The sequence below is a fragment of the Phoenix dactylifera genome, chromosome 2 (assembly GCF_051530095.1).
Source record: "Phoenix dactylifera cultivar Ajwa chromosome 2, Ajwa_hap1_PhDact_Kaust_v1.1, whole genome shotgun sequence".
Lineage (NCBI taxonomy): Eukaryota > Viridiplantae > Streptophyta > Magnoliopsida > Arecales > Arecaceae > Phoenix > Phoenix dactylifera.
The window spans coordinates 39,998,841-40,025,924 of NC_143191.1; the positions used below are offsets into that span (position 1 = coordinate 39,998,841).

Consider the following 27,084-nt stretch of genomic DNA (forward strand, 5'->3'; position numbering starts at 1 on the left):
TGATGCAGAGCCAACTTGCCAGCTACAAAGGCGCGATCACATTCTATTGCTAGCATGCCATGCTTACATTACAAAAATGTGTCTGTCAGAAATTCATTAGTCACTATTCAATAAAGAAAAAAAGTATCCAATAGTAAATTTGATGCAATTACTCTATCTTAAGTGATATCAGTGATCAAATAAAAAACAAACACAAACTTACATGAATAGCTTAGAAACAACCAGATGGGAAAATTTATTCTAATCTTACACACATGAAGGAGACTTCTTAGTTCCGCCGACATGGGGAAGTTCAGATCACAATGTTTCCTTGTGGTATGATGCTCATCAAGATCTTGATAGGATATTATGCAGCTCGAGCCACAGCATCAGAGGCCTACGCAGCTTCAAGCCTGAATGTGGTGCGACATCTTTAGTGATAAAATATATTCAGGAGTTTTATGTGCCTAACATTTACCAATCGAAGAATGAAAGTCCAACTGCACCAGAATACAAAAAATAACACAGCATTTCTGCTTTCAAGTGCCCTGATATGCATAAAATGAATACTCGAATGCCATTTTACAACTGGCATAAGAAAAAATAGGAGTTGGCATCGCTATAATATTCTTTTTTCAACAAGAGAGAGAGAGAGAGAGAGAGAGAGAGAGAGAGAGAGAGAGAGAGAGAGATCTAATGATGAAAAGGGGCCATCATTCTTCATATTCCAATATTTTATAGCAAGATGCAATACCAATCGATAACTAAGAGGTAGGTGCATATTCCCATTGCACTTTTTCTGAACACAATCCGATGGAGCCCAACCATCAATATCTTAGTTTCTTATCGAAACATTATGCCCATTCCCAGCCCTAAACTAGAGTAGCATCAAGCTGAAACAGAAAGAAGGAAGAATAAAAAGACCTGCCTGCCCTTAAATCAAACATTTGGAATGCTAGAGTAACGAATCAAACATGTGCTTGTAAAGAATCTTTTTTAAACTCTGTGTTAGTAGAATTACAAGGGTAGAACATGTCATATCTGCTGATGAGGAATTAAATGTAATGATGCCCTTGTCTCTACTACTTTAAAAAGAACATAAATTACCAAACATCAAATATCCACAGCATGGTGAAAAAGAGTTTCATGATGAAATAAAAATCAGATAGCAAAAAAAAAAAAGTATAAGCAGACCTGCAATTCAAACCTAACTTCAACAACTGAATGCAACTCAAGCTTCAAATTCTGGACAGCACCAGCAACCTCATTGCAATAAAAACTATGCTTCAACTTGTGGACAAATATGGGGGACCAATGTGTTATATATCTGCTAAGAATCTAAATCATATCTCATGAACATCAATGGCACCTGATGCCGTAGTGATACAGAAAAAGTATTGTCATGGGATCAGTAGGATGCATATTTATCTTCTAAGAAAGAGCCACAAGAATCTTGATGATCTAATTTTTAAGCATAATATCCAAACAGGAACAAAGTGCGTCCAAAATTTTCCACAGAGCTGTTTCATTAATCATTGAAAGAAGAGGAAAAGAAGCAGCTTCAGGCAAGTTCAGATTTACAAATTCACATATTTTTGTCCCTCCCCAATTCATATTCTATTGAAATGATATTCGGAGAGGTATCATCAAGGGAAACATCAAGATTTATTAGCATATCGGAACAACAATAGGATATGCATTCTGAATTTATTTTATGTTTGTCATGCTTTTCCTTGAGGCTTTTCATTATCGCAGTGCAGAAGAGAGAAGAGTTGGGCATGACTTATATAGAACCTGAGGTTAGAGAGATAAGTTTAGGTTTTTAAATGTAGAGCTTGAAGTTTCTTGATATATTTCATAGATTTCTGGTTCCAGATACTTTGAGCTTCTTACAAATTTTAATTCAACTTCTCCTTCAAATTTATGTTTGGAATGGCCATATTTTCATTTCTTTAGCTAATATGTACAGCTATGCTGCGGCCAATAGGTACTTCGGTATTGATTTTCGGAGTACCAATCAAGGACGACAGCAGAATTTCTCTACTTAAGACCAAGCAAGGCATCACCTACTGATTAAGTTTCTTTGTTTCATGCGCTTTTCTCATGCTTTCAGAAATTACAGAAAAGAGTTAATAAAAATGAAAATGGCCGCACTTTTGTTTCCCACTTCTTTTCCTCCTGTTTCATATGAGCAATGGGGTGTAAGAGGATTGTAAAGATCACAATGTTAGTATAGTTCACACTAGAACAGTTTTTAGTACATAATTAGAACATTAGGAGTCACCACCCAAGGATCATATTCAGTAGAATCAATTAAGACGATTTGGTTACTGGGATACAGGCAAGGTGCGGCGCTTTTAAATTGAATGAATAGAGAAGAGGGGACAACTATAAAGCACTTGACATAGCTGGTGAAAATTGTTATGAAAGGGATAAAGCCTTTACAAGATATTCACATCTCATTTCTATTTTGTGGTTTAATCTTGTCATATCTGTTAGCGTGCTATACATCCTACCATGTTCCATTTCCTAGAATGAATATTTGGATGACGGTGGTGGAAAAAGTAACTTTAAAGACAAAGCTGGGGAATGGGGATGCTTAATGAAAAATCAGATAGTTTTCAGCTGTATCATAGTAATAATCATCAGTAATCAGTCTATTGCAATTGTTAATTTAAAATGTCATGATCCAATTCAATATGATATTTACCTCTGAATTCCTTCTCCAACTTCCATTCTGAGGAAATTGCCAATCTTTACAGATGAGCCCACTTCTTTTGATAAATCATTCAGCAGTGACTGCAGGAATATCGCAGCCATCAAATATTCATGCCCGAAATAGAATTTGCACGTAGCATAATGAAGTCTGACTTCAATCAGGGTCCAAGAATGGGAAAATGAACTAAAAATGATAGCTTTAGGTAGATCAAGAGTAAACAGCTGATTGTGGTTGGGGTCCAACCTAACAATATGAAATAATAAATATACAAAACACAACCACTGAAGATAAGGCATCAGACAAACCTTGACATTAACACTGTCATTCATAACAAACTTCTGCTCCAATAACACCACTTCTTCAAAGTATTTCCTCATACGGCCTTCCACCATCTTTTCAATGGCCATCTGAGACTTCCCTGAACTTTCCGCCTGATACACAGAGTTAAAAAAGAGGGAGCACAAAACTTTAGAGCAGATAACAATATACACAGTTAACCACCTGCTGGACCACCCGATAGGGGAAAATCTTGCTCATGTTCTACTAGAAGGTGATCATAATACTGCTGCTTCATGATAACGGATGCATAAATTTTTCCCATGATAAGTGGTGCTAATACCAGACAACATATAATGCCTAGGAATGGGTTTAGCAGTAACACAAGATAAGTAAATATGACCCTGAATAGATGGGAGACGACCTTTCGACTATTATTATGGATAATGATGAAAAACACAAAAAGGTTCCTCATTTTTGAAAAGCTGTAGGTGCTACTTACAAGAATCCAAACTAGAAGCACAGATACAACTAAAATCAGAACCATATATACAGCCTTCTCCATATAAGAGTCATTATTAATTTTCTAACATTCCCAGTAAGATTTATGCAATCAAGAGAAAACTTGTCCTATTAAGTAAGAATCCCTACTTGACCCATTGAATATGCACAAGCTGTGACTGCATATATTAGGCCCACGCTCATCCAAATTTCACATGCAAACTTTGAAGGTCATGTCAAACTCCAGATTCAAGACATCTTGTGATAGTTACCTTTTTATAATTTGCAAAAAATTAGAAAGCTAGATAGTTTGAAAATAAAACAAAATCTGCTCATCCACATGACCAGTCTGACGTGCAACCAAATGCATCCTTGGTGTAAAAAAGAAATTATATACCTAGCCATAAGTGTGTGTTTCTGAGTCAGAGAGCAAGATGCAAGATATAAGAACATAGAATATGCATATTCTATCAAATTATCTCTTTTGATCATCTTTTAAAATTTTAACATTCTCAAATGATCTATTATTTTCCACTAGCAGTCTATTATTTTTCACTAGTAGTCTATTATTTATTCACAATATCAATTATACAGGAATTTTGACTATTTCCGAAAATTTATTACCCAATTGACTCAGAAGAATCAACAGTTGAACAAGGTTTGACCACCTTAGAAAACTTTCTATTTTAATGTCCTTGGGTTTTAAAATCAACATCTCAAGGCAAACAACCTTATTTTAATATGTGGTAATTATGTAGAAGTTTGAAGAAGCAATCGAAAAAGAAAAATCCAGAAAGGGTTAACATATGGCTAAAAATTGAGCTAATGGAAGACCATTGATTTAATGGAAACAAAATGGGTCAAATATAGGTCATGACATAATGCATGGAACTTTCAAATTGGAGGAGACAGAATTCTTACCCCTTTTAACACCAATTCTGTTTCAGCCCTATCAATTTGGAGAAATCTAGAACCTTTCTTTAATTTCTACAGCAGTTTTTACTAAATTTAGTTTAGATGATTAGTAGCCTCAGAGATAATTAAATTCAACTTCAGGTTCAAGGAAAGAAGAAGATAAATATGGAACATAAAAGAACGTTTAGTTATTCCATAGGCAGCAGTTCCTATAATCTTGCTTCAAATTTTCTATAAGTAGAATTTGCAATCAAGAACCATATCCATGGAGGAAAGGTCCTAAGTGCACAAGTTTCCTTTAACATAAATATAAAGGCAAAAAAGAAATGCCTGGCTATGAATTACCTGAGATTTTAGTATGTCACGCTCACTTTCTATTGCTTCAGAAGAAACAAGTTCCTTTGATAAAAACAAGGGCTTTGATGCCACTATGTGCATCGCCAGTGATGAACCAATGCGCTGAAGAAAATCCAATGAAGCATTTTCATCTTCAACCTCTAAAGTAAGCAATCCAGCAATACGGCCCAGTCCTGGAATGAGAACAAATTACTGTATCAATGACATCTTTTCTTTAATCAAATTTAACGCACCTTCCAAGCTGTATGAGAATTCAAATATATTATAAAGCACAACTCACCAAAGAATAAATCAGAAATTTGTGAGACATAAAGACCAATATCAAGAAGAGAAGAACAAAAGGTAACACACAGGCATATTAGATTAATCAGCAGACAAGCATTCTCTACGTCCTGTTTCCAAGGTTAAACGATCAAATGCTTCATTTGGGATTCGGAAGTATGACACTGAACTTATTTTCTAATAGCTGTTCTACTCCTATTTCCTGAACCACTTTAAACTGAAAATGGAAAATTATTTGTTCCTTTGATCACCTCATATTTTTGTATAAGCTCCCAATACTGCTACTACTTTTTTAAAAATATAGGTGTCAAATTGTAAGACCTGCAGTAAGATCATCCGGTTTTAACAAACTTCCATCCCATTTCACCTTCAGCACTTGAGGTGACAGCACTAGTGAAAATTGTGTGCATAAGCATAACTGATGCCCTTTAGATAAATATGTATCGCACATGACTTGCCATCTCCCTTTTGACCAAACATATTATTTTTAAACCTGAACAGAAGACATTGCCAACAAATGTTACATCTGTGCACCAGAACCTACATAACTCAGAGACTCAGGGCAAAAATTTGCCTTCTTAGCCCATAAATTTGATTTTGCTAACAATCTCAAACACAATGCAACTTCAGACAAAAGGGTACTAAAATGTTGAAAAATTCTCACTACTGAATAAGTCCCACAATATGATATTGAGCCTAAGAACTGTCTCCATATTTGAAAATTCGCAGGGCAGATAGTGGACAACAGATTCCCAATATAATGCAATTTTCAACTAAAATTGTGATAACTGGGCCTGGGCTGCCAGATGGGCCTTCCTACCCATGTCGGCAGCCCAGCCGGACAGCCACCACCTCCTACTTCGGAGAAGAAGGTGGCCGATCCAGCTGCCAGGCGGGCGAGACGACAGGTGCCCGACCGCGGAAGCGGTGCCGCCACCTCCTACTTCGGGGAGATCCAGCTGCCGGGCGGAAGGGAGCCATAGCTGCCTACCTGAAGTGGTTACCTCCGCTTAAGAGCCCTATGTATAGCCATTATTGATCTCCTTCTTCCTCAGGAAATTGAACCCTTGAACCAGAGAAGTCGGAGTAGAGGTGTCGGAGCAGGGCCATTGCAGTGCATCTCCGAAGCAAGGTAGACCCTAACCCTGTTCCTTTACCTTTTGATAACGGGAAGAAAGAAAGGGAGAAGGAAGAGGGAAGAGCCTACCGATGTTCTCGGCCGCGGATCCGGCGTGGTGAGCTTGGCTGCAGTCGTGGTCACAGCCGTCGACGGCCGGAGGCCCTTCCTCCCCTCCCTTGGGCACAGCGAGCTCGGCCGCCACCTTCCTTGGTCGCGGCGAGTTCGGCCGCAGCCATGGCCGCGGTGGTGGGTTCCTCTTCCACTGCAGTGGGAACGAAGGAACTGCCGGCTTCGACCGCGATCTCAGCCGGGGACGCCATGGGCTTGGCTGTAGGTGCCGCTGGCCGTGGCTCGGCCCCTCTGGAGGTCACCTTCCTCCTTTCGCGGGAGAAGAAAGGGGGAAGAAAAGAGGGATCGGGAGAAAAGAAGAAAGGGAGGAGAAGGGAGAAGAGAAGAAAAAAAAGAAAGGAAAAGAGAGAAGGAAGGTTCGGGAAGAAACCGCGAAGAAAAGAAAAGGAAAGAAAAGGGAAGGAAAAAGAAAGAAAAGAAAAAAAAAGGAAGGAGAAAAAGAAGGAATGGGTTAATGGGTTTGGTTTGGATTAATGGGTTGAGTCCGAACCCGAACCAATCCAATCCGATTTAATGAAATTAAAATTGATTTGGGTTAGCTCGGGTTGGGTCTCATCTAAATCCAATTAGGTTCAATCAGATTGAAATTTAAATTGATTAAGCCAAACAAAGTTTAAATTGGGTTGAGTCCAAGTTCAATTAGATCTGAATCCAATTAAATTGGACTGTGCAATGATTGGACTCAGGCTAGCCTTGGGCCGAGCCCAAAGTATTTAAAATGGTGGATTAAAATGGATTCAGTAGGCTTGGGCCAACCCTAATCCAAGCCCAAATCAACTGTTTAAAGACCAAATTAACCGCAGGCCAACCCTGATTCAAGCCCAAATAATTTAAATTGACCCTTAGGCCCAATTAGATTTTGGACTGAGCCCAATGACCCAATCAGAAGACCAATTCGACCCAGAAAGGACTAGACCTAATCTTGAACCAGGCCCAATCCTATAATTAAAGACCAAATTGATCTATGTGGGCTTGATTTGATTTTAATCCAAGCTCAAGTAGTCCAACGGTGGGTTAAACTGAGGTGGAACTAGCCTAAAATTGAGATCGGAAGCCTCGTGACTCAATTACATGAAATTAGGCTAAGGGCTTGCAAAATAAATAGATAAGTATACTTACTAAATAAATGTTCTCTTTGACATGATTAGGTAATCAAAGAACTGATTAACAAAGGAAAGGAGAAAGCTTTAAGCCAATCGAAAAGATAAGTAATCTGTCTTAAATCTTATTGTAGATCATGTATCACAAACAAGTATTATTCATGTAATTTGAATTGTATATATGATTTGTGAAAAAGGTAAGTAATCTTGCACTAATCTTACTGTTTTATAAATCATGAAAATACTTTGTTTATAAAATTTATAAAGTGTTATTTATACTTTCAATGATAGAATCAAGCATATGCTAGTAAGTGTGCATGATTTACCAAAGATAACATGATTCAGTTATATTATGTATTCCATGAAATATGGTGTTATAAATGCATTAAAATGATATTTGTAGCATGATCATATGATTTGAGGTGCCATTAATCAATTTTCAAATGACTTATAAAATATGATTTATGAAAGTTATGATTTATGAACTCTCGGATGCTATGCATGGGCCTCCGCCAGTGGGTATAATAACTTGGCATGCGCATATGGCCCCCGCCAGTGGGTAAGAATAACTGAGCAACATGGGCCCCCACCAGTGGGTAACAATAACTTGGCATACTAATCCTTGCCGTGGGAGTTAAGAGCGGCCATAGCTACACTACTATCTGAGAGTATGGATTTCAAATCATAGAATGATGGCACAATTTTTATGATATATAATCATATTTATGAAATTGCATGATTGTACATGTATTGATTTACAGCTCAGTTTGAATATATTGTATATATGAAAATTGTATTTGATGTACATGTCAGCTTCTCAAACCCTGCATAAACATGTTTAGCATTATGTTTGATCTGGTAAGATTATGCATGATTACTTACTGAGCCGTGTAGCCTATATCAGTTTATTTACATTTTTTTGTCAAATCACCATCAGAGTTAGCAGCAAGAGACTTCTTGCATCAGGTTCAGTTTGGGGGTAAAGCAAACATTTTGTGTACATAAACTGTTTTAGTAGCTCTGTATTTTGGGTTATCCTGAAAGTTGTACTCGGACTGTTATAAATGAAAGTTGACTATTTTGACTACCTTATTATCCTGATATGTGGCTTCGTGCTATTGTGGGCGGTAGTCGGCAATAGCACGGCCGTGTCACGGATTCGGATCTGGGTCGTGACATTTGGTGGCATCAGAGCGCTAGGTTTAAAGCAAGATTAAAACCTTAAAAACAGGGGGAAAACGGGTAGTTAAGATTGTCAAAATACATTAAAATTGTCATAATATGTTAGTTGAAGAAAGTGATTTACTTTAGTCTTACCTTAATAATGTTAATTGCTAGGTAACCATGAGCGACAACGAAAATGAAGTACTGGCAACATATAAAAGAAAAGGAGGAAGAGTATCATTTGGTGGAGCTACCAATACGCCAACTGAGCCAGTCCCAAATGCCGTAGCCATCCAGACAAATCTTGCTGGTGTATGTCAAGTAGTGGCACAGCTCCTTCAGCAGCAGCAGCAGATACAGACTACCTCTCAACCTATACCGCCGACAGATTCATATTATCAGGAGTTCCGAAAACTGAACCCACCTATGTTTGATGGAGCGAACCGGTAGCGGCAGAAGCTTGGATTCAGAAAATTGAGAAAATGTACAATGCACTCCAGCTTCCCGAAGAAGTTAAAGTTAGGTTGGCCATCCCCATGATGAAGGGGAATGCTGAGTTCTGGTGGACGGTTATGAAGGCAGCATCCAAAGTCGACCAGTTGACATGGAAGGATTTTAAAAGAATGTTTTATGATCAGTACTTTCCAAACTCAGTCAGGCTGTCCAAGCAGAATGAATTTTTGTCCCTAACACAGTCGGAACATATGTCAATCCTGGAGTATGCCAACAAATTCAACAAGCTGGGCCGGTTTTGTCCTCAGTTCATGGAGGACGAAAATAGCAAGGTTAACCGGCTAGAGCAAGGACTGAGATGCGGGATCAGATCTCGATTATCCTCTTATCTCTTTACGAGCTACCGGGATGTTCTAGACCGAGCTCTGAAAGTAGAAGCTGAGCTGAAAAGGTCAGAAAGAGAAAGGAGTGATCTAAAGACACCAGGCCAGCTAGGAGTCAAGGCAGTAGGCTAAGACACTTTAAGGGTGCTCCGATCCAGAAAAAGAGGTTTGGGGTCTGTACCTTCTATGGCAAACCCCATGGTGGGTCCTGTCAAAGGAAATCGGGAGCATGTTTCAACTGTGGGCAAACTGGACATATGACACGTAACTGCCCGAACCAGAAGAAGATCGAGTCCCGACCTCCTGTACCTATGGATCAAAGGCAAAGGGGTAATGCCCGACTTTTTGCACTGACTCGACAGGACGCCAGTGCAAGCGACCAAGTGGTGACAAGTATATTACCGGTCAACTCAGTTAACGCCTCCATCTTGTTCGATTCCGATTCTACATATTCCTTTATTTCTATCAGATTTTCTAGACTTTTGCACTGCATGCCTGAGAAATTAGAAGAACCACTGCATGTTGCTACACCCCTTCAGAAAACAGTAGTAGTTGACACTGTGTTCAAGAACTGCATAATTCAAATAGGAGTAAGAGAGTTAGTGATAGATCTCATCCAACTTGACATGCAAGATTTTGATATCATTTTGGGGATGGATTGGATGTCTCAGTACCATGCCCATATTGACTGCTATAGAAAGTGGGTAGTATTTCAGATACATGAAGAGCCAGATTTCTTTTTCCAAGGCGACACACCCTTGCAATGTAATTCATCATTACCTTTTATTTCTGCCTTGAGTGTCGAGAAGGCATTGAGAAAGGGGTGTGAGGTTTATCTAGCTTGTGTGATTAATACCCAACAGGAGACCAAACTGGAAGATACCCAGATGCTTTTCCAGATGAATTATCGGGACTACCCCCAGATCGAGAGGTCAAATTCACTATTGATCTCATGCCAGGAGTAGGACCTATCTCCAAAGCTCCTTACCGAATGGCCCCTGCAGAGCTAAGAAAATTAAAGTTCCAGCTACAGGAACTCCTGGACATAAAGTTTATCCAGCCCAGTGTGTCTCCATAGGGAGCTCCTGTCTTATTTGTGAAAAAGAAAGATGGGAGTATGCGGCTGTGCATCGATTACCGGCAATTAAACAAGATAACTGTAAAGAACAGGTACCCACTGCCCCGGATTGATGATTTATTTGATCAGCTGCAAGGTGCTCAAGTCTTCTCCAAGATAGATCTGCGGTCTGGTTACCATCAGTTGAAAATAAAAGTTGATGACGTGCCAAAGACTGCATTTCGAACTAGGTACGGGCACTATGAATTTCTGGTTATGCTTTTTGGACTAACCAACACTCCAACTGCTTTCATGGACTTGATGAACAGAGTCTTCACGCAGTATTTAGATCAGTTTGCGATAGTTTTCATTGATGATATACTGATTTACTCAAGGAGCAAAGAGGAGCATGCAGACCACTTGAGGGCAGTACTACAGACTCTCCAGAAGAAGAGGTTGTATGCCAAGCTAAGCAAGTGTGAATTCTGGCTAAATAGTGTGGCATTCCTCGAACATGTAATCACTAAAAATGGAATATCAGTGGACCCCAAAAAGATAGAAGCAATTGTAGATTGGCCTCGTCCCACCAACGTCACAGAGATCAGAAGCTTCTTAGGTCTGGCTGAATATTACCGAAGATTTGGAAAGGATTCTCCCGGATCGCCACCCCTTTGACTCGTTTGACTCAGAAACGAGCCCGATTTATTTGGGACGATAATTATGAGAAAAGCTTCCAGGAGTTGAAACAAAGATTGGTATCTGCTCCAGTCCTGACCTTGCCTTCTAATATTGGGGATTACACTATTTATAGTGATGCTTCCAAGAATGGGCTAGGTTGTGTACTAATGCAAAATGACAAAGTGATAGCCTATGCCTCCAGGCAACTAAAGCCCTATGAGCAGAACTATCCAACTCATGACCTGGAGTTAGCGGCAGTAGTCTTTGCCCTGAAGATTTGGAGGCACTATCTTTATGGCGAGCACTATGAAGTGTATACAGACCTCAAGAGTCTAAAGTATATATTCATACAGAAAGAGCTGAATATGAGGCAAAGAAGATGGCTGGAACTATTAAAAAAATTATGACCTCAACATCAAGTATCACCCAGAAAAGGCTAATGAGGTAGCCGATGCACTGAGCAGAAAGTCAGCAGTGGGTCCCATCGCATTACTCACCACTCAATCACAGATTCAGAAGGACCTTGATCGAATGCAGATTGAGGTGGTTACACAAAGTGCCGGAAGTCTACTGGCCAATTTGAGGGTGCAACTAACACTGATTGGAAGAATAAAGATTGCTCAGCAGTCAGACACACAGCTAGGTCAACTCAAAGATGAGGTGGAGAAAGGGTTGCGACCCGAATTCCAAATCCACCCCGACGGTACCCTGAGGTTTGGCAGTCGACTATGCGTTCCAGCTGATATTGATCTAAAAGAAGAAATCTTAGAGGAAGCTCACCGGTCTCGTTTCTCTGTTCACCCTGGAAGCACCAAAATGTATAGAAATTTACGAAAACATTTCTGATGGAATTGCATGAAGAGGGAGATAGCTGATTTTGTGGCCCGGTGTCTGACCTGTCAGCAGGTGAAAGCAGAACATCAAAGACCTGTTGGTTTGTTGAAACCACTAGAAATTCCAGAATGGAAGTGGGAACACATTACCATGGACTTTGTCACCGGACTTCCGAAAACAGTAAGGAAGAATGATGCAGTATGGGTGATTGTGGATCGCCTCACAAAATCAGCTCACTTTCTACCCTATAGAGTTGGTACTCCACTGGACAGACTGGCTCAGAGATATATTAATGATATAGTACGTCTGCATGGAGTGCCGGTGAACATTGTATCTGATCGCGACCCCCGCTTTGTATCTAGATTTTGGAAAAGCTTTCAGAATACCATAGGCACCGATCTAAGGCTCAGTACAGCTTATCACCCTCAGACTGATGGTCAGTCTGAGAGGACGATCCAAACTTTGGAGGATATGCTGAGGGCCTGCATTGTCGACCTGGGAGGCTGCTGGGATGATCACATATCCTTAGTGGAGTTTGCTTACAACAACAGTTACCATTCCAGCATTCAGATGGCTCCATACGAAGCTCTGTATGGGAGAAAATGCCGGTCTCCTCTACATTGGGACGATGTCGGAGAACGGAAATTACTGGGTCCTGAGTTGGTTCAAAGTGCCAGAGATAAGATGTTATTGATTAGGCAAAAACTTAAGGCAGCTCAGGACAGACAGAAAAGTTGGGCAGACAGAAGATTGGGTTTTGCAGAAGGTGACTATGTATGCTTAAAGATTTCTCCTTCAAAGGGTGTCATGAGATTTAGAAGACATGACAAATTGAGGCCTCGTCACATTAGCCCATTTGAAATTCTGAACAAAGTAGGCAAGGTTGCTTACAGATTGGCTCTACCTCCAAAATTGTCTGGTGTACACAATGTCTTCAATGTTTCCCTCCTACGAAAATACATTTCTGATCCTCGTCATGTGGTGCGATACGAGCCTCTACAGATAAATGAAAATCTAACTTATGAAGAAATCCCTCTATGCATAGTTGATCGAAAGGAGCAGGTTCTTCGGAGGCGCACCATCCCATACGTGAAAGTTCAGTGGAGCAATCACTCAGAGAGGGAGGCAACTTGGGAGCTCGAGAAAGAAATGCGCGGGAAGCATCCGCAACTCTTCGAGAACTAAGGGATGTAAATTTCGAGGACGAAATTTTTTTTTAGGAGGGAAGAATGTGATAACTGGGCCTGGGCTGCCAGATGGGCCTTCCTACCCATGTCGGCAGCCCAGCCGGACAGCCACCACCTCCTGCTTTGGAGAAGAAGGTGGCCGATCCAGCTGCCAGGCGGACGGGACGACAGGTGCCCGACCGCGGAAGCGGTGCCGCCACCTCCTACTTCGGGAAGATCCAGCAGCCGGGTGGAAGGGAACCATAGCTGCCTACCTAAAGCGGTTACCATCGCTTAAGAGCCCTATGTATAGCCGTTATTGATCTCCTTCTTCCTCAAGAAATTGAACCCTTGAACCAGAGAAGTCGGAGTAGAGGCGTCGGAGCAGGACCATTGCAGTGCATCTCCGGAGCAAGGTAGACCCTAACCCTGTTCCTTTACCTTTTGATAACGGGAAGATAGAAAGGAAGAAGGAAGAGGGAAGAGCCTATCAGTGTTCTCGGCCGCGGATCCAGCGTGGTGAGCTTGGCCGTAGTCGTGGTCGCAGCCGTCGACGGCCGGAGGCCCTTCCTCACCTCCCTCGGGCACGGCGAGCTCCGCCGCCACCTTCCTTGGTCGCGGTGAGTTCGGCCGCAGCCATGGCCGTGGTGGTGGGTTCCTCCCCCACCGCAGTGGGAACGAAGGAACCGCCGTCTTCGACCGCGAGCTAGGCCGGGGACGCCATGGGCTCGGTCGTGGGCGTCGGCCGCAGGTGCCGCCGGCCGTGGCTCGGCCCCTCCGGAGGTCACCTTCCTCCCTTCGCGGGAGAAGAAAGGGGGAAGAAAAGAGGGATCGGGAGAAAAGAAGAAAGGGAGGAGAAGAGAGAAGAGAAGAAAAAAAAAGAAAGGAAAAGAGATAAGGAAAGGAAGGTTCGAGAAGAAACAGGGAAGAAAAGAAAAGGAAAGAAAAGGGAAGGAAAAAGAAAGAAAAGAAAAAAAAAAGAAAGGAGAAAAAGGAGGAATGGGTTAACGGGTTTGGTTTGGATTAACGGGTTGAGTCCGAACCCGAACCAATCCAATCCGATTTAAAGAAATTAAAATTGATTTGGGTTAGCTTGGGTTGGGTCTCATCTAAATCCAATTAGGTTCAATCAGATTGATATTTAAATTGATTAAGCCAACAAAGTTTAAATTGGGTTGAGTCCAAGTTCAATTAGATCTGAATCCAATTAAATTGGACTGTACAATGATTGGACTCGGGTTGGCCTTGGGCCGAGCCCAAAGTATTTAAAATGGTGGATTAAAATGGATTCAGTAGGCTTGGGCCGACCCTAATCCAAGCCCAAATCAACTGTTTAAAGACCAAATTAACCGCAGGCCGACCCTGATTCAAACCCAAATAATTTAAATTGACCCTTAGGCCCAATTAGATTTTGGACTGAGCCCAATGACCCAATCAGAAGACCAATTCGACCCAGAAAGGACTAGATCTAATCTTGAACCAGGCCCAATCCTGTAATTAAAGACCAAATTGGTCTATGTGGGCTTGATTTGATTTTAATCCAAGCTCAAGTAGTCCAACGGTGGGTTAAACTGAGGTGGAACTAGCCTAAAATTGAGATCGGAAGCCTTGTGACTCAAATTACATGAAATTAGGCTAAGGGCTTGCAAAATAAATAGATAAGTATACTTACTGAATAAATGTTCTCTTTGACATGATTAGGTAATCAAAGAACTTATTAACAAAGGAAAGGAGAAAGCTTTAAGCCAATTGAAAAGGTAAGTAATCTGTCTTAAATCTTATTGTAGATCATGTATCACAAACAAGTATTATTCATGCAATTTGAATTGTGTATATGATTTGTGAAAAAGGTAAGTAATCTTGCACTAATCTTATTGTTTTATAAATCATGAAAATACTTTGTTTATAAAATTTATAAAGTGTTATTTATACTTTCAATTATAGAATCAAGCATATGCTAGTAAGTGCGCATGATTTACCAAAGATAACATGATTCAGTTATATTATGTATTCCATGAAATATGGTGTTATAAATGCATTAAAATGATATTTGTAGCATGATCATGAAATTAATGATTTGAGGTGCCATTAATCAATTTTCAAATGACTTATAAAATATGATTTATGAAAGTTATGATTTATGAACTCTCGGATGCTATGCATGGGCCCCTGCCAGTGGGTATAATTACTTGGCATGCGCATATGGCCCCCGCCAGTGGGTAAGAATAACTGAGCAACATGGGCCCCCGCCAGTGGGTAACAATAACTTGGCATGCTGATCCTTGCCGTGGGAGTTGAGAGCGGCCATAGCTACACTACTATGTAAGAGTATGGATTTCAAATCATAGAATAATGGCACAATTTTTATGATATATAATCATATTTATGAAATTGCATGATTGTACATGCATTGATTTATAGCTCAGTTTGAGTATATTGTATATATGAAAATTGTATTTGATGTACATGTCAGCTTCTCAAACCCTGCATAAACATGTTTAGCATTATGTTTGATCTGGTAAGATTATGCATGATTACTTACTGAGCTGTGTTGCTCATATCAGTTTATTTACATTTTTTTGTCAGATCACCATCAGAGTTAGTAGCAAGAGACTTCTTGCATCAGGTTCATTTTGGGGGTAAAACAAACATTTTGTATACATAAACTATTTTAGTAGCTTTGTATTTTGGGTTACCCTGAAAATTGTACTCGAACTGTTATAAATGAAAGTTGACTATTTTGACTACCTTATTATCCTGATATGTGGCTTCGTGCTATTATAGGCGGTAGTCGGCAATAGCACGGCCGTGTCACAGATTCGGGTCCGGGTCGTGACAAAAATAGAGACCTTAAAGCTTTTCTTTTGACACATATGCCAATTCCATCCAAATAAAAAATAATTCCCACATCAGCAAACCAGACCTATGAAAAGCATTTCGGAATAAGTACCTGGTTGGGGACTTGTATGAAGGTAAGAGGAGATAACACCATGAGAGGATGTGGACAATGCAAACCCTCTTCTGAGCTTTACATTCTCCCCAACCATGGCAGCAACTTCTGTAACTGCACTTTGCACTGTTGTTTCTCCACAAATTTTTGGATGATCTAAATTAATCTTGATGTTCTACAAAATAAATAGATTGTCTTAAAAAATGTTAACATAATATTTGATTTCACAATTAAATTTGTTCAAAGCTAAAAAGGCTTCAGGTATTTCATTACATGTTATTTGACAAAATTACTTTAACTAGATCCAATCTGCAAATCAGCATGAAGTATGAACCTTATATCATAGTTAATTACTTAAACGAATAGAAGTCTAGAACCTAGCTTTATCTGAAAATGAAATAAGGAAAACAGAAATAGCAATGAGGAATTCTTCTTTTGGGTATCCTATTAGTCACTGCATGTGCATGGTTAACATGTACATAGATGGATATATCAATGTTAGTACTGCTGTAGTTATTCGAGAAGTTTAAAATACTAGATAAGTTACCAAAATTTATATTTATATTAAAATTAGAAAAGAACATGGTAGTTACTTATCATTCAACTACAATACATCTTACCATTGCTCATCCAGTTTCACAACATAGATCAAACTGATCATTTAATGCATACAGAACAATTTGTTTGCCAAAACATTGGTGTGCACCAGTCAATTGAAAAGTAAAGCTAGAAAAGTAAAAGTATGCACTCAGTGTCTTGTTTCATGGAGGTTATGCTGGTCATGTCATGCAACACGCATGCTTTCTTATTACCTAGAATGGTAAATTATGTGATAAATGAGGAAGAATAAAATATGCATAAAATGGCCTAATGAATGTGAGGCAAAAGATAGGGGTGCCTAATTTAGTTCTTTGGATGCAGGCAATGGTTGATAAGACAATGTTGTATTCAGGTTCCATATTAGATACAAGGATAGCTAGTAACATAAGGTAATAAAAAGCAAAGATATGGAACAGAGAAGATAATTGCCTGGCCCAGGAAGTAAAGAAATAAAATCTTTGCTGAGTCAAATACACATCATGATTTAAGCATGATTACAAAAATAGCCCTACTTATATTTGTGTACCTCCAAGTACTCAGAGCCAAAAGGAAAAGCTTCTTGAATTTGCTGCACAGGACTTACAGCTGATAGGGCTACCCTTGCCAAAGATGAAGCCTGCAAAGAAGATTGTTGGTAATGCCTGAAGAAAACTAAATAGTTGAGAAACAAACCTTCCTTTGCCTCAACAAAAAAATCAATACAAGAAAGGTGGATAGAAGCATGGTAGAATGGTAAGATAGGCCCATTGAATTTTAAAGAACATCCATCAGAAATTGCCAGCTGATCTTTATAAGACATGGAATTTAACATCCAACGAAAATGTTAATTGGCGGTATAGACACTTAATATCATGGAGGTTTTGCATAGTTACTGTATAGATTCAAACAGACATTCACTAGCTAGTTTTATATGATTTTGAAGGACTTAGGTTTTCATGACAGATTGGCATGTCATTCAGGCCGTGTGCTCAGTGCGTCTCAGTACAAATAAATATACTTGGTGTTGGTGGAAAAATGGACCACCCCACAAATGCAATTATAGCACCCAAATCCGTCCGCTCTCGAGCTCATCCAAGTGATCGGGCTCTTCCGCTCTCGAGCTCATCCAAGTGATCGGGCTCTTCCGCTCTCGAGCTCATCCAAGTGATCGAGCTCTTCCGCTCTCGAGCTCATCAAGTGATCGGGCTCTTCTAAGTGATCGAGCTCATAGGCCGAGCCGAGCACAGCAAGCCGAGCACAGCGAGCCGAGCACAGCAAGCCGAGCACAGAAGGCTGCCGAGCACAGAAGGCCGAGCACAGAAGGCCGAGCACAGAAGGCCGAGACCAGAGAGCCGAGACCAGAAGGCCGAGACCAGAGAGCGCCGACCAGAAAGGCAACCCCGCCGAGCCCATGCCTTGGCCAAATATCAAATCTCCGCCTAACCCTCCAAAGGATCTGACAACTAAATATATGACTCCACTTCAATCTGCCACCATCCCCAAGTCATTAAGGCACAAGATCTCCGCAGGCATTCGGCACACCCTATCATTAATGCATGAGACCCCCTCAGGCCTCCGATGCACTCAGTCATTAAATGAACACGGCTCAAGATGATCTCCGGATCACTGAACCATCAAAGCGTATGGCTCTCCCTGACCGCCGGTTCACTCAGCAATCAATGCGCCTGCCATCTACGAACCCCAGGCCCACCACGGCCGGCGGTTCAACCACCCCAACGGGTCCGATCAACCGTGACAACTCCCTGACTCCGGTATGATTCGGCCTTATTCTCCACTACGCCATTAATGGGCCAAATCGTGCCCAATTATCACAAAAGAAGACAAATTCCCCTGTCACCTCCCAGGTAACATAATGCCCTTCTATAAAAGGAAACCTGGGAGGAAAGAGGAGGGGGACCGGAGGAGACAGCACAGACACAATTGAACACAATATTCTCTTTATTTTCTCCACATATCTCTTCCCTGCTCTCTCCACATATTTGCCCCCTCTGACTTAAGCATCGGAGGGCCGGCGCCGGGGAGCCCGGCCACCGGTTTTTCTTGCAGGACTTACGCCCCCCAGGAGGACGCCACCTGCCGGCGCGCCATCGACCACCGCTCCTACGGCGGACTTGCACCTCTCCAGGAGGACGCCACCAGCCGGCGCACGGTCATCCACTGTCCCTGCGGCGGAGCACCTCCTTCCCCTGGCTTCGTGGCGGCCCCCGGGTCCAATTTCCAGCAACAGTTGGCGCTAGAGGAAGGGCCCGAGTTCGCTGCCATGAAGCTAAGAAGCAAAGGGGCTTCCAACGCCTCTCGACGTCCTCCAAGTCCAGAACGTTCCGTTCGGAACTCACCACCTCCGACCGAGTCAGCGCCTCAAGTTCGACCGGAGCAGTTTGATGCCCTGGCGCAGCAAGTGCAGGCGTTGGCTACCGCCGTCCAAAGCTTGCAACCCAGGGGCATTCCAGCGGCACCGCCTCCTCCGGCTCCAGTTCAACCGGAGCCTCCTACAAGCGGACTTCCCCTTCGAGGTCAGGACTCCCAAGTCCGGGCCTCCCTCTGGAGAGAGCACCCAGCCAGGGGCCACGGAGGCTGGCCACAGCCTTCAGAAGCTGAGTCGGTTCCAGGGCAACCTGCGCTCGAACGAACCGCTGCAGCAATCCTCCAGAATGATGAACTCGACAAGAAGGTCGAGAAGTTGGAGCGCCAAATCCAGGCACTCCACGGAAGGAAGTCGGGGCGTGATGGTGATTTTGAGTTTACTACGAAGTCGCCCTTCTCCCCGGAGATTGAAGATGAACCGGTTCCGCTACGGTTCAAGATGCCCCAGGTGGAGCCCTACAACGGCAAGGCTGATCCCCTTGACCACCTGGAAAGTTACCGGGTCTTAATGACCCTACAAGGAGCCTCGGAAGCCATGATGTGCAAAGCTTTTCCGGCGACACTCCGAGGGCCAGCCCGACTTTGGTTTACCGGGCTGAAGCCGAGTACTGTCTCTTCCTTCGAGCAGCTTGGCAGACAATTTGCTGGCAACTTTGCCGCTAGCCAGCCCCAGCGGCGGACGTCGGACTCCCTCCTTGACATCAAACAAAATGGGGGAGAGTCCTTCAAGGAGTACTTGGATCGGTTTACTGCCGCAACATGGGAAGTCCGAGAGCTGGACCAGTCAATCGCCATGTCGGCACTAAAGACTGGAGCCCGGTCTTACAGGTTCCTCTTCTCTATCGAGAAGAACTTCCCTGCGAACCTCACGGAAATGTTGGCCCGAGCTCGCAAGTATGCCAAGGCTGAGGAAGCCATGGCCTCTCGGCGGGAGGAAGCCGAACAACCTGCCAAGATGCAGAAGAAGCACCAGGAGCACTCCCAACCAAGTAGCAGATTCCCCTGGCATGAGAAAGAGCCTCCTTGGCCCAAGAGCCTAGCTCGCCCGGGGTCTCCCCTCCAAAAATTTCAGACGTACACTCCTCTCACATCCACCCGAGCAGAAATCCTCATGGAGATTGAGGGTCGGGGCTACCTCCGACCTCCATTGAGAATGCGTCCGACAGAGTCGCGGAAGCACTCGAAAAAGTACTGCCGCTTCCACCGAGATCGCGGCCATGATACGGAGGATTGCTACGAGCTTCGTGATGAGATCGAGGCACTTGTCCGCCGAGGTCGGTTGAGTTATTTTGTCCGTGATCATGCCTACAGGAGAGAGCCCGAGGAACAAAATCCAGTGCCGCATAAGGAGCAGAATGACAACTGACCTCTCACGGGCATCATCAATACCATCAGAGGGCGGGCAACTAGAGGCACCAGAAGCTCCGAGCTCGGAAAAAAGAGCTTCCTCAAAGCATCCGTGCTCTGTGAAAGTCACATCTCCTTTTCTGATGAAGACCAAAAGGGTGTTGAGCCCTCTTTATGACGACGCTGTAGCTATTTCCCTCATCATTGCAAGGTTTTAAAAAAGGATTTTAGTACATAATGAAAGCTCGGCTGATGCCTTATTTTGTATGCCTTCCAAAGGATGAGCGCTCCTCTGGCTAGATTCATAGGAGATTCTACCCCAAGAAAGTACTATGAAGCTAAATCCTTTCATGGTCCAGAAGGCTGCCGAGCTCAGAAGGCCGCCGAGCTCAGAAGGCCGAGCTCCGAAGGCCGCCGAGCTCAGAAGGCCGAGCACCAAAGGCCGCCGAGCTCAGAAGGCTGCCAAGCTCAGAAGCCCGAATGCAGAACACCTCCCCCAGAAAATCGAGCCAAAGAAAGCTAGTGCCAAGCTAAGTCCTAAGGGACTTCGAAGCTCGGAAGCCATCAAAATATCTCCAAAAGGTACAGGACGCCACTTTGGCTTCAAATAATTTCAATATTTTATCTATTTCCAGGTCGGAGAATCCAAAAAACGACCAACGTCGCCCCGAATAGGGCGCACGATCGCCAACGGGCGAAGTCCGTCTCCTGTATGCGTCTCCAATGATGCTCTAGCTAAGCTCGGGACGCCGACTCGACGACACTCGACTCCATTCGACGACATTCGACGACATTCGACGCCATTCGACGCCATTCGACGACATTCGACGCCATTCGACGACACTTCGACGCCATTCGACGACACTTCGACGCCATTCGACGACATTCGACGCCATTCGACGACATTCGACGCCATTCGACGACACTTCGACGCCATTCGACGACACTTCGACGCCTTTCAACGCCATTCGACGCCTCCTACGACAACACGCCCCGATCTGAGTGGGGGCACCCTGCTGAGTTGACCACAAGCCAAAGAAGGCCGCTGAGTCGACCTAAAGCACTATAACTCTAACTGCATGAAAGGTACATCCTGCTTGGCACGCACATCTCCATATATATTTGGCTATATTACAGGATGATCGACGACTGGACTACTTCCTTCGTCCGAGCCAAAAGGCAGCTCGAACACGGAAGTCGGGGGGTAGTGTTGGTGGAAAAATGGACCACCCCACAAATGCAATTATAGCACCCAAATCCGTCCGCTCTCGAGCTCATCCAAGTGATCGGGCTCTTCCGCTCTCGAGCTCATCCAAGTGATCGAGCTCTTCCGCTCTCGAGCTCATCCAAGTAATCGGGCTCTTCCGCTCTCGAGCTCATCCAAGTGATCGAGCTCTTCCGCTCTCGAGCTCATCAAGTGATCGGGCTCTTCTAAGTGATCGAGCTCATAGGCCGAGCCGAGCACAGCAAGCCGAGCACAGCAGGCCGAGCACAGAAGGCTGCCGAGCACAGAAGGCCGAGCACAGAAGGCCGAGCACAGAAGGCCGAGACCAGAGAGCCGAGACTAGAAGGCCGAGACCAGAGAGCGCCGACCAGAAAGGCAACCCCGCCGAGCCCATGCCTTGGCCAAATATCAAATCTCCGCCTAACCCTCCAAAGGATCTGACAACTAAATATATGACTCCACTTCAATCTGCCACCATCCCCAAGTCATTAAGGCACAAGATCTCCGCAGGCATTCGGCACACCCTATCATTAATGCATGAGACCCCCTCAGGCCTCCGATGCACTCAGTCATTAAATGAACACGGCTCAAGATGATCTCCGGATCACTGAACCATCAAAGCGTATGGCTCTCCCTGACCGCCGGTTCACTCAGCAATCAATGCGCCTGCCATCTACGAACCCCAGGCCCACCACGGCCGGCGGTTCAACACCCCAACGGGTCCGATCAACCGTGACAACTCCCTGACTCCGGTATGATTCGGCATTATTCTCCACTACGCCATTAATGGGCCAAATCGTGCCCAATTATCACAAAAGAAGACAAATTCCCCTGTCACCTCCCAGGTAACATAATGCCCTTCTATAAAAGGGAACCTGGGAGGAAAGAGGAGGGGGACCGGAGGAGACAGCACAGACACAATTGAACACAATATTCTCTTTATTTTCTCCACATATCTCTTCCCTGCTCTCTCCACATATTTGCCCCCTCTGACTTAAGCATCGGAGGGCCGGCGCCGGGGAGCCCGGCCACCGGTTTTTCTTGCAGGACTTACGCCCCCCAGGAGGACGCCACCTGCCGGCGCGCCATCGACCACCGCTCCTGCGGCGGAGCTCCGCCCTACAGGAGAACGCCAGTAGCCGGCGCACAGTCATCCACCGTCCCTGCGGCGGAGCCCCTCCTTCCCCTGGCTTCGTGGCGGCCCCCGGGTCCAATTTCCAGCAACACTTGGAAAACTCCCAAAATCACATGGTAAAACTTGAGAAAAGAAATTAAAGGAAAACAGAAAAAAGGCCGACAGAAATGCAGAAACAACAATAATTTAACTTACTGTTCATAATTATATTGAAAGTGTACTTTGTATCAAAAGGAAATATATGATTGGGATTAGGTTCACTAAAATGCTATAGAACATGTGCTCTGTACTAAAGATCATTAGCTAAACAATATGCCAAGTTCCACTATGTCTCCATGGTGTCAAGTAGATGAACATCAGAATTCAGAACATCAAGCACTGTGTTCCACTGAATTATTCCATAACATGACAAGAGTGCCAAAACTACTTTTATAGCACCTGTAATTTTGCATTCAAATGAAACTATTAAATGTCAATTAATCAATCAATCAGAAGATTGAATCTTACTGAGTGTAAATTATAATATGTCAGAAGGTTGACAGCCTTCAATTCTTATTTTTTTTCCATTATTTGATTTTTTGAGGTAAAATCACTCAAAACCCTCAAGGCTCAAGCAGGAATATTTCTTTAACTATTATGTGCGATATTCCATTTAAATGTTTAATTGACCAAAAATAAAAGACAAAATTTCATTTCAAGAAATCCTCAAATGCAAGTCTTATTAAAAGCAGCTAACTTTAATAGACATAGTATACACTAGTTATCCAAAACAATAGTATAGTCTTCCTAGTGGATCCATATTGGCATGTGTAATACAAGTTGATATTTACATGATCAAATTTTATATGATAGCATGGCATGAAGTGGTGAGCCTTGACGCAATATTAAAGTTGCTCCATTGTGACCCAGAGGTCATGGGTTCAAAACATGGAAACAACCTTTCGACATGTTAGGGTAAGACTGCTTACATCTAACTCTATTCAGACCCTGCAAGGCTGGAGCCTCATGCACTAGGCCGCCCTTTTTTAGTATGGTGTCTAATGAGATGATGGGGTTGGAATATCTTCTTTGCAACTACCAATATCAAGTAAGTACTTACAGGTAGCCTCCAGAAATCTGTGAGGATTGTTTGAAGAGGTAGATGCATTAGATACTAGATGTTTGGAGCTAATGCAGAGCGACCAAAGAACTCCACCAAGAAAAGGTTCCACTTCAATTGTCCCATGAAAAAAGTTCATTGGTATTGCTAAGCTGAAAAATATTTAGTCAGATATAAATTTTGGATGGATTTTAGGTCAGACCTAAATTCTGAAACCATCACCATGACCAACAAGCTTTATTGTAATAATTTGGACAGATGCTGTAAGTTTGTAATCATTTTTCTTATTAAGGTCAACAATTTTCTATATAATTAGATAAATATTCATGTATATTCTAAAATACTTATAGGACTAAAATGGGGAAGTTGATGGAAAATATAAAAGTGTGTTGCTTCGCACAAGCTAAGCACCTAAGCTCATAAGCTTAGGATGTTAACAGTAACATGACTTTGGGTCCTTGTGTTGACAACTCATGAAGTCCTCATTTTAAGGGAGGGTTTAAGTTGGGATATGGGAAAGAAAGCATTTAATTCAAGTGAGGAAAGGAGATTGGTTAGCACTTTACCATATGTTAACAACAGGCAATGGCTTTCTTATGATAAGGTATATGGTGGAAAAATGCTTTCAGATTGACAGAGAATATGATGGGAGATGAAAAATTACCACTCTCACAAAAAAGAGGTAGGATGATTTCTTGTCTTGCTAACTACAAAGCAGTCCATAACCACTGCATGCAAGATTTCGTAGCTATATATTATCAGGCTGGATGGGTAAATTGGAGAGTGGTTCTGGCGTGTTGTATGACTTACACATACCTTGATGACTTAAGAGAAAAATTTACAAAAGCACAATGAGGCCCACAATATTGTATAGCTTAGAGTGTTGGTCAACAAAGACGATTCAAGAAAACAAGTAAAATATAGTAGAAATGAGATGTTGAAATGGTTTACTGTAAGAATTGTAGAAGAAAGAGTATTGTAAGGAGTTGACACACCAATTAAAAACAAGATGGAGAACCAATTTAGATGGTATGGGGATGACACCAACAATATGAAGATGCTTTGTTTCTAATTTTTAAACCTTATCAAAAGATTTAGGAGATGAGGGGAAGATCTAAGCGAAGATAGACAGAAATAAAGGCTTATAGTGACATCAAATGGGATCCATGATGAAAAATAATCGGTAGAGGAGGACTCATAAAGTAGGCCCAAATAATTGGGATGAAGCTTCATGATCATGGTTATGGTTCTCTGACCATGTACGCGTCCAGAAGTTAATTCGCTTATTTCAGCTGAAATTGGAAAATTTTGGGATCTCCAAGGGGTCAAAGCTATTGACAGATAAGTGCAGATATTTATGATATCATTTCTAATTATTTTAGATTAACATCAATTACCTTTGAGGCAGGGTGTCAATGGTGATATTAAATTCCTAAGCAATTTTGTGAACCGCCACACATATTGTAAGTATGAAATTCCAGCTTAAATATATAAAATGTGACATGTATCTAGTACAAGGGATACTTTTAAAAATAGAACAGGGGGAAAGAGAATAAAAAGATGAGTCACTCGAAGAGGCACGATTTAAGGTTTTCTAAACTGAATTACAATTAGGGTAAAAATAAAATTACAGAGGCATGCTACTGACCAGGAATTGAAATATCTCATTCCTTGCCACAAAATCTGTCTCACAGTTAAGTTCAACTACAACAGCCTTTTTGCCATTCTGTGCCACTGCAAGTAAACCCTCAGCAGCAGTCCGTGATGACTTCTTTGATGCAAGCACCACTCCTCTTTTTCTCAGGTCCTTCTGTGCAGCCTCTACATGAATCCATTAATGTACAGCATGCAGCAACACAAGAAACAAGCACATAAGCCACAGTCTATAAGGTGAAAGACAGCTCACCAATATCCCAGTTGCAACCAACAAGGGTAGCTTTGACATCTTTTATGGGTGCGCTCGTCCTTTCCCTCAGCTGTCTAATAAGATTCATCTGCTCCGAAGCTGAAACTTCCGTGCTAAAACTTCTTAGAAGCATCAAGCTCAGAGAATTTGGGTTGCCAAATTCTCCATGTCGGGGCTGCCTATGAATGCCCAGTTCCTTGAGTAGAATTCCTTTTGATAATTTGGCGGCCCAAGAAAAAGCCATGCTTGAACTCTAATATCGTGCTGATGAAAATAACAAGAATATCACCGTATTAGACCTTTATTCATGGTAAAGAAAGGAGATATAGCGCTCCTTCATATGCCCATTTACTCGACGCTATAAAAATAATATCAAACAATTTTAGAAGAAAATACGTGATTTTTTTTCTGAAAAAAGAAAGAAATGTATGAGAACATCAAAACAGACAAATGAATTAAAGCTTTGACAAGAAAAGTTAAAGCTCAAAACCTAAGATGAAAAAAAAAAAAAGTAATGCATGACTAAGAAGAAAATAAGGGCATCCAAATCCATGAAAAGGATAACGTTGCCAAGAATCATTTAAGAAATCACAAAAATAAACGGAAAGAAAGAATTGCATCAGAAAAATCATGCAAGAACGCTTCAAACCAACGGTTTTGAAAGAAATACGTTGACAGCACCCAAGGTCGGAATGAAACCCAAAGAATGAAAGCTGGAGGTTTTAACGAATACATTGCGAAGAGCGAGTACCAGCCTAGAGATCATCCGATTGACATACGAAAAATAGTAAGGAAATTAGGAAAAATAGATGAGCAGGCGAGGAGGAGACCAAGAACTACCTCTGAGGAAAGGCGCTATCTCGAATCCAAGGGGACGGACCTTCTCAAACTCCGCCGTGCGTGGCGGTGGGAGCGAGGAAGGGCTTCGGCGCGAGGGTTTTAGCTTAACGTCGGCCTGACCTTGGAAGGTCCAGCCCAGCCCAGCCCAAAAGATTATTAAAGGCGTAGCCCAATATCTCATTCTTAACGTAGGAACTAGGAAGTCCAACTCTTTTTCTTTTTTGAGATTAACATAATTGCCACATTTTTCACACTATACCCACCTCATTCCCAAGGGATCATACCATCTAACCTAGTAATAAGTCCAATAAAATATTCTTAAAAGTAGAAGCTGGCGGGCCCTATTGAAAGGGGCATGCTGCAAATTTTCTTTTTTTGATTATGCTGCCACAAGCAAGGTGATACCTTACCCACCCCATTAAGTAAATAAAACCTATTATCAACCACAAGGGAGAGTATGCAATTTACAAGAAAATTATGATATAGCTTTTTTTGTATTATTTTT

The 27,084-nt window shown here is 42.4% G+C and overlaps 1 protein-coding gene across 4 annotated transcripts; it reads right to left on the reverse strand.

Annotated features, from left to right (window-relative positions):
- Nucleotides 1-26,718, reverse strand: LOC103710649 (elongation factor Ts, mitochondrial-like). 4 transcript variants are annotated; one of them, XR_015975524.2, is made up of 10 exons: nt 26,580-26,718; nt 25,740-26,003; nt 25,482-25,654; nt 17,190-17,279; nt 16,064-16,238; nt 4,736-4,920; nt 3,004-3,129; nt 2,690-2,778; nt 255-392; nt 1-62 (listed from the first exon to the last, which is right to left on the reverse strand). XR_015975524.2 is itself a non-coding variant. In XM_008796472.6 (10 exons), the coding sequence occupies exons 2-10, from the start codon at nt 25,981-25,983 to the stop codon at nt 387-389; spliced, it is 1,221 nt and encodes a 406-aa protein (XP_008794694.4). In that variant the 5' UTR covers nt 25,984-26,003; nt 26,580-26,718; the 3' UTR covers nt 252-386. The 4 variants fall into 4 exon arrangements, 3 of the variants coding, with proteins under 3 accessions (XP_008794695.4, XP_008794694.4, XP_008794696.3); XM_008796472.6 differs by lacking the exon at nt 1-62 and adding an exon at nt 1,174-1,306 and having other exon boundaries at nt 252-392; XM_008796474.5 differs by lacking the exon at nt 1-62 and adding an exon at nt 1,174-1,306 and having other exon boundaries at nt 252-392; nt 25,482-25,643; nt 26,580-26,702.
- Nucleotides 26,719-27,084: the final 366 nt, after the last annotated feature.

What these genes read in the sequence shown, in the direction of transcription:
- LOC103710649 (XM_008796472.6), bottom strand. Translation starts at nt 25,983, where the DNA reads ATGGCTTTTTCTTGGGCCGCCAAATTATCAAAAGGAATTCTACTCAAG. An exon ending in TCATACAAGTCCCCAACCAG is followed by an intron (nt 4,921 to 16,063) that starts GTACTTATTCCG and finishes TTCTCATTCCAG; the next exon opens with GACTGGGCCGTATTGCTGGA. An exon ending in GTGACATACTAAAATCTCAG is followed by an intron (nt 3,130 to 4,735) that starts GTAATTCATAGC and finishes TCTGTGTATCAG; the next exon opens with GCGGAAAGTTCAGGGAAGTC.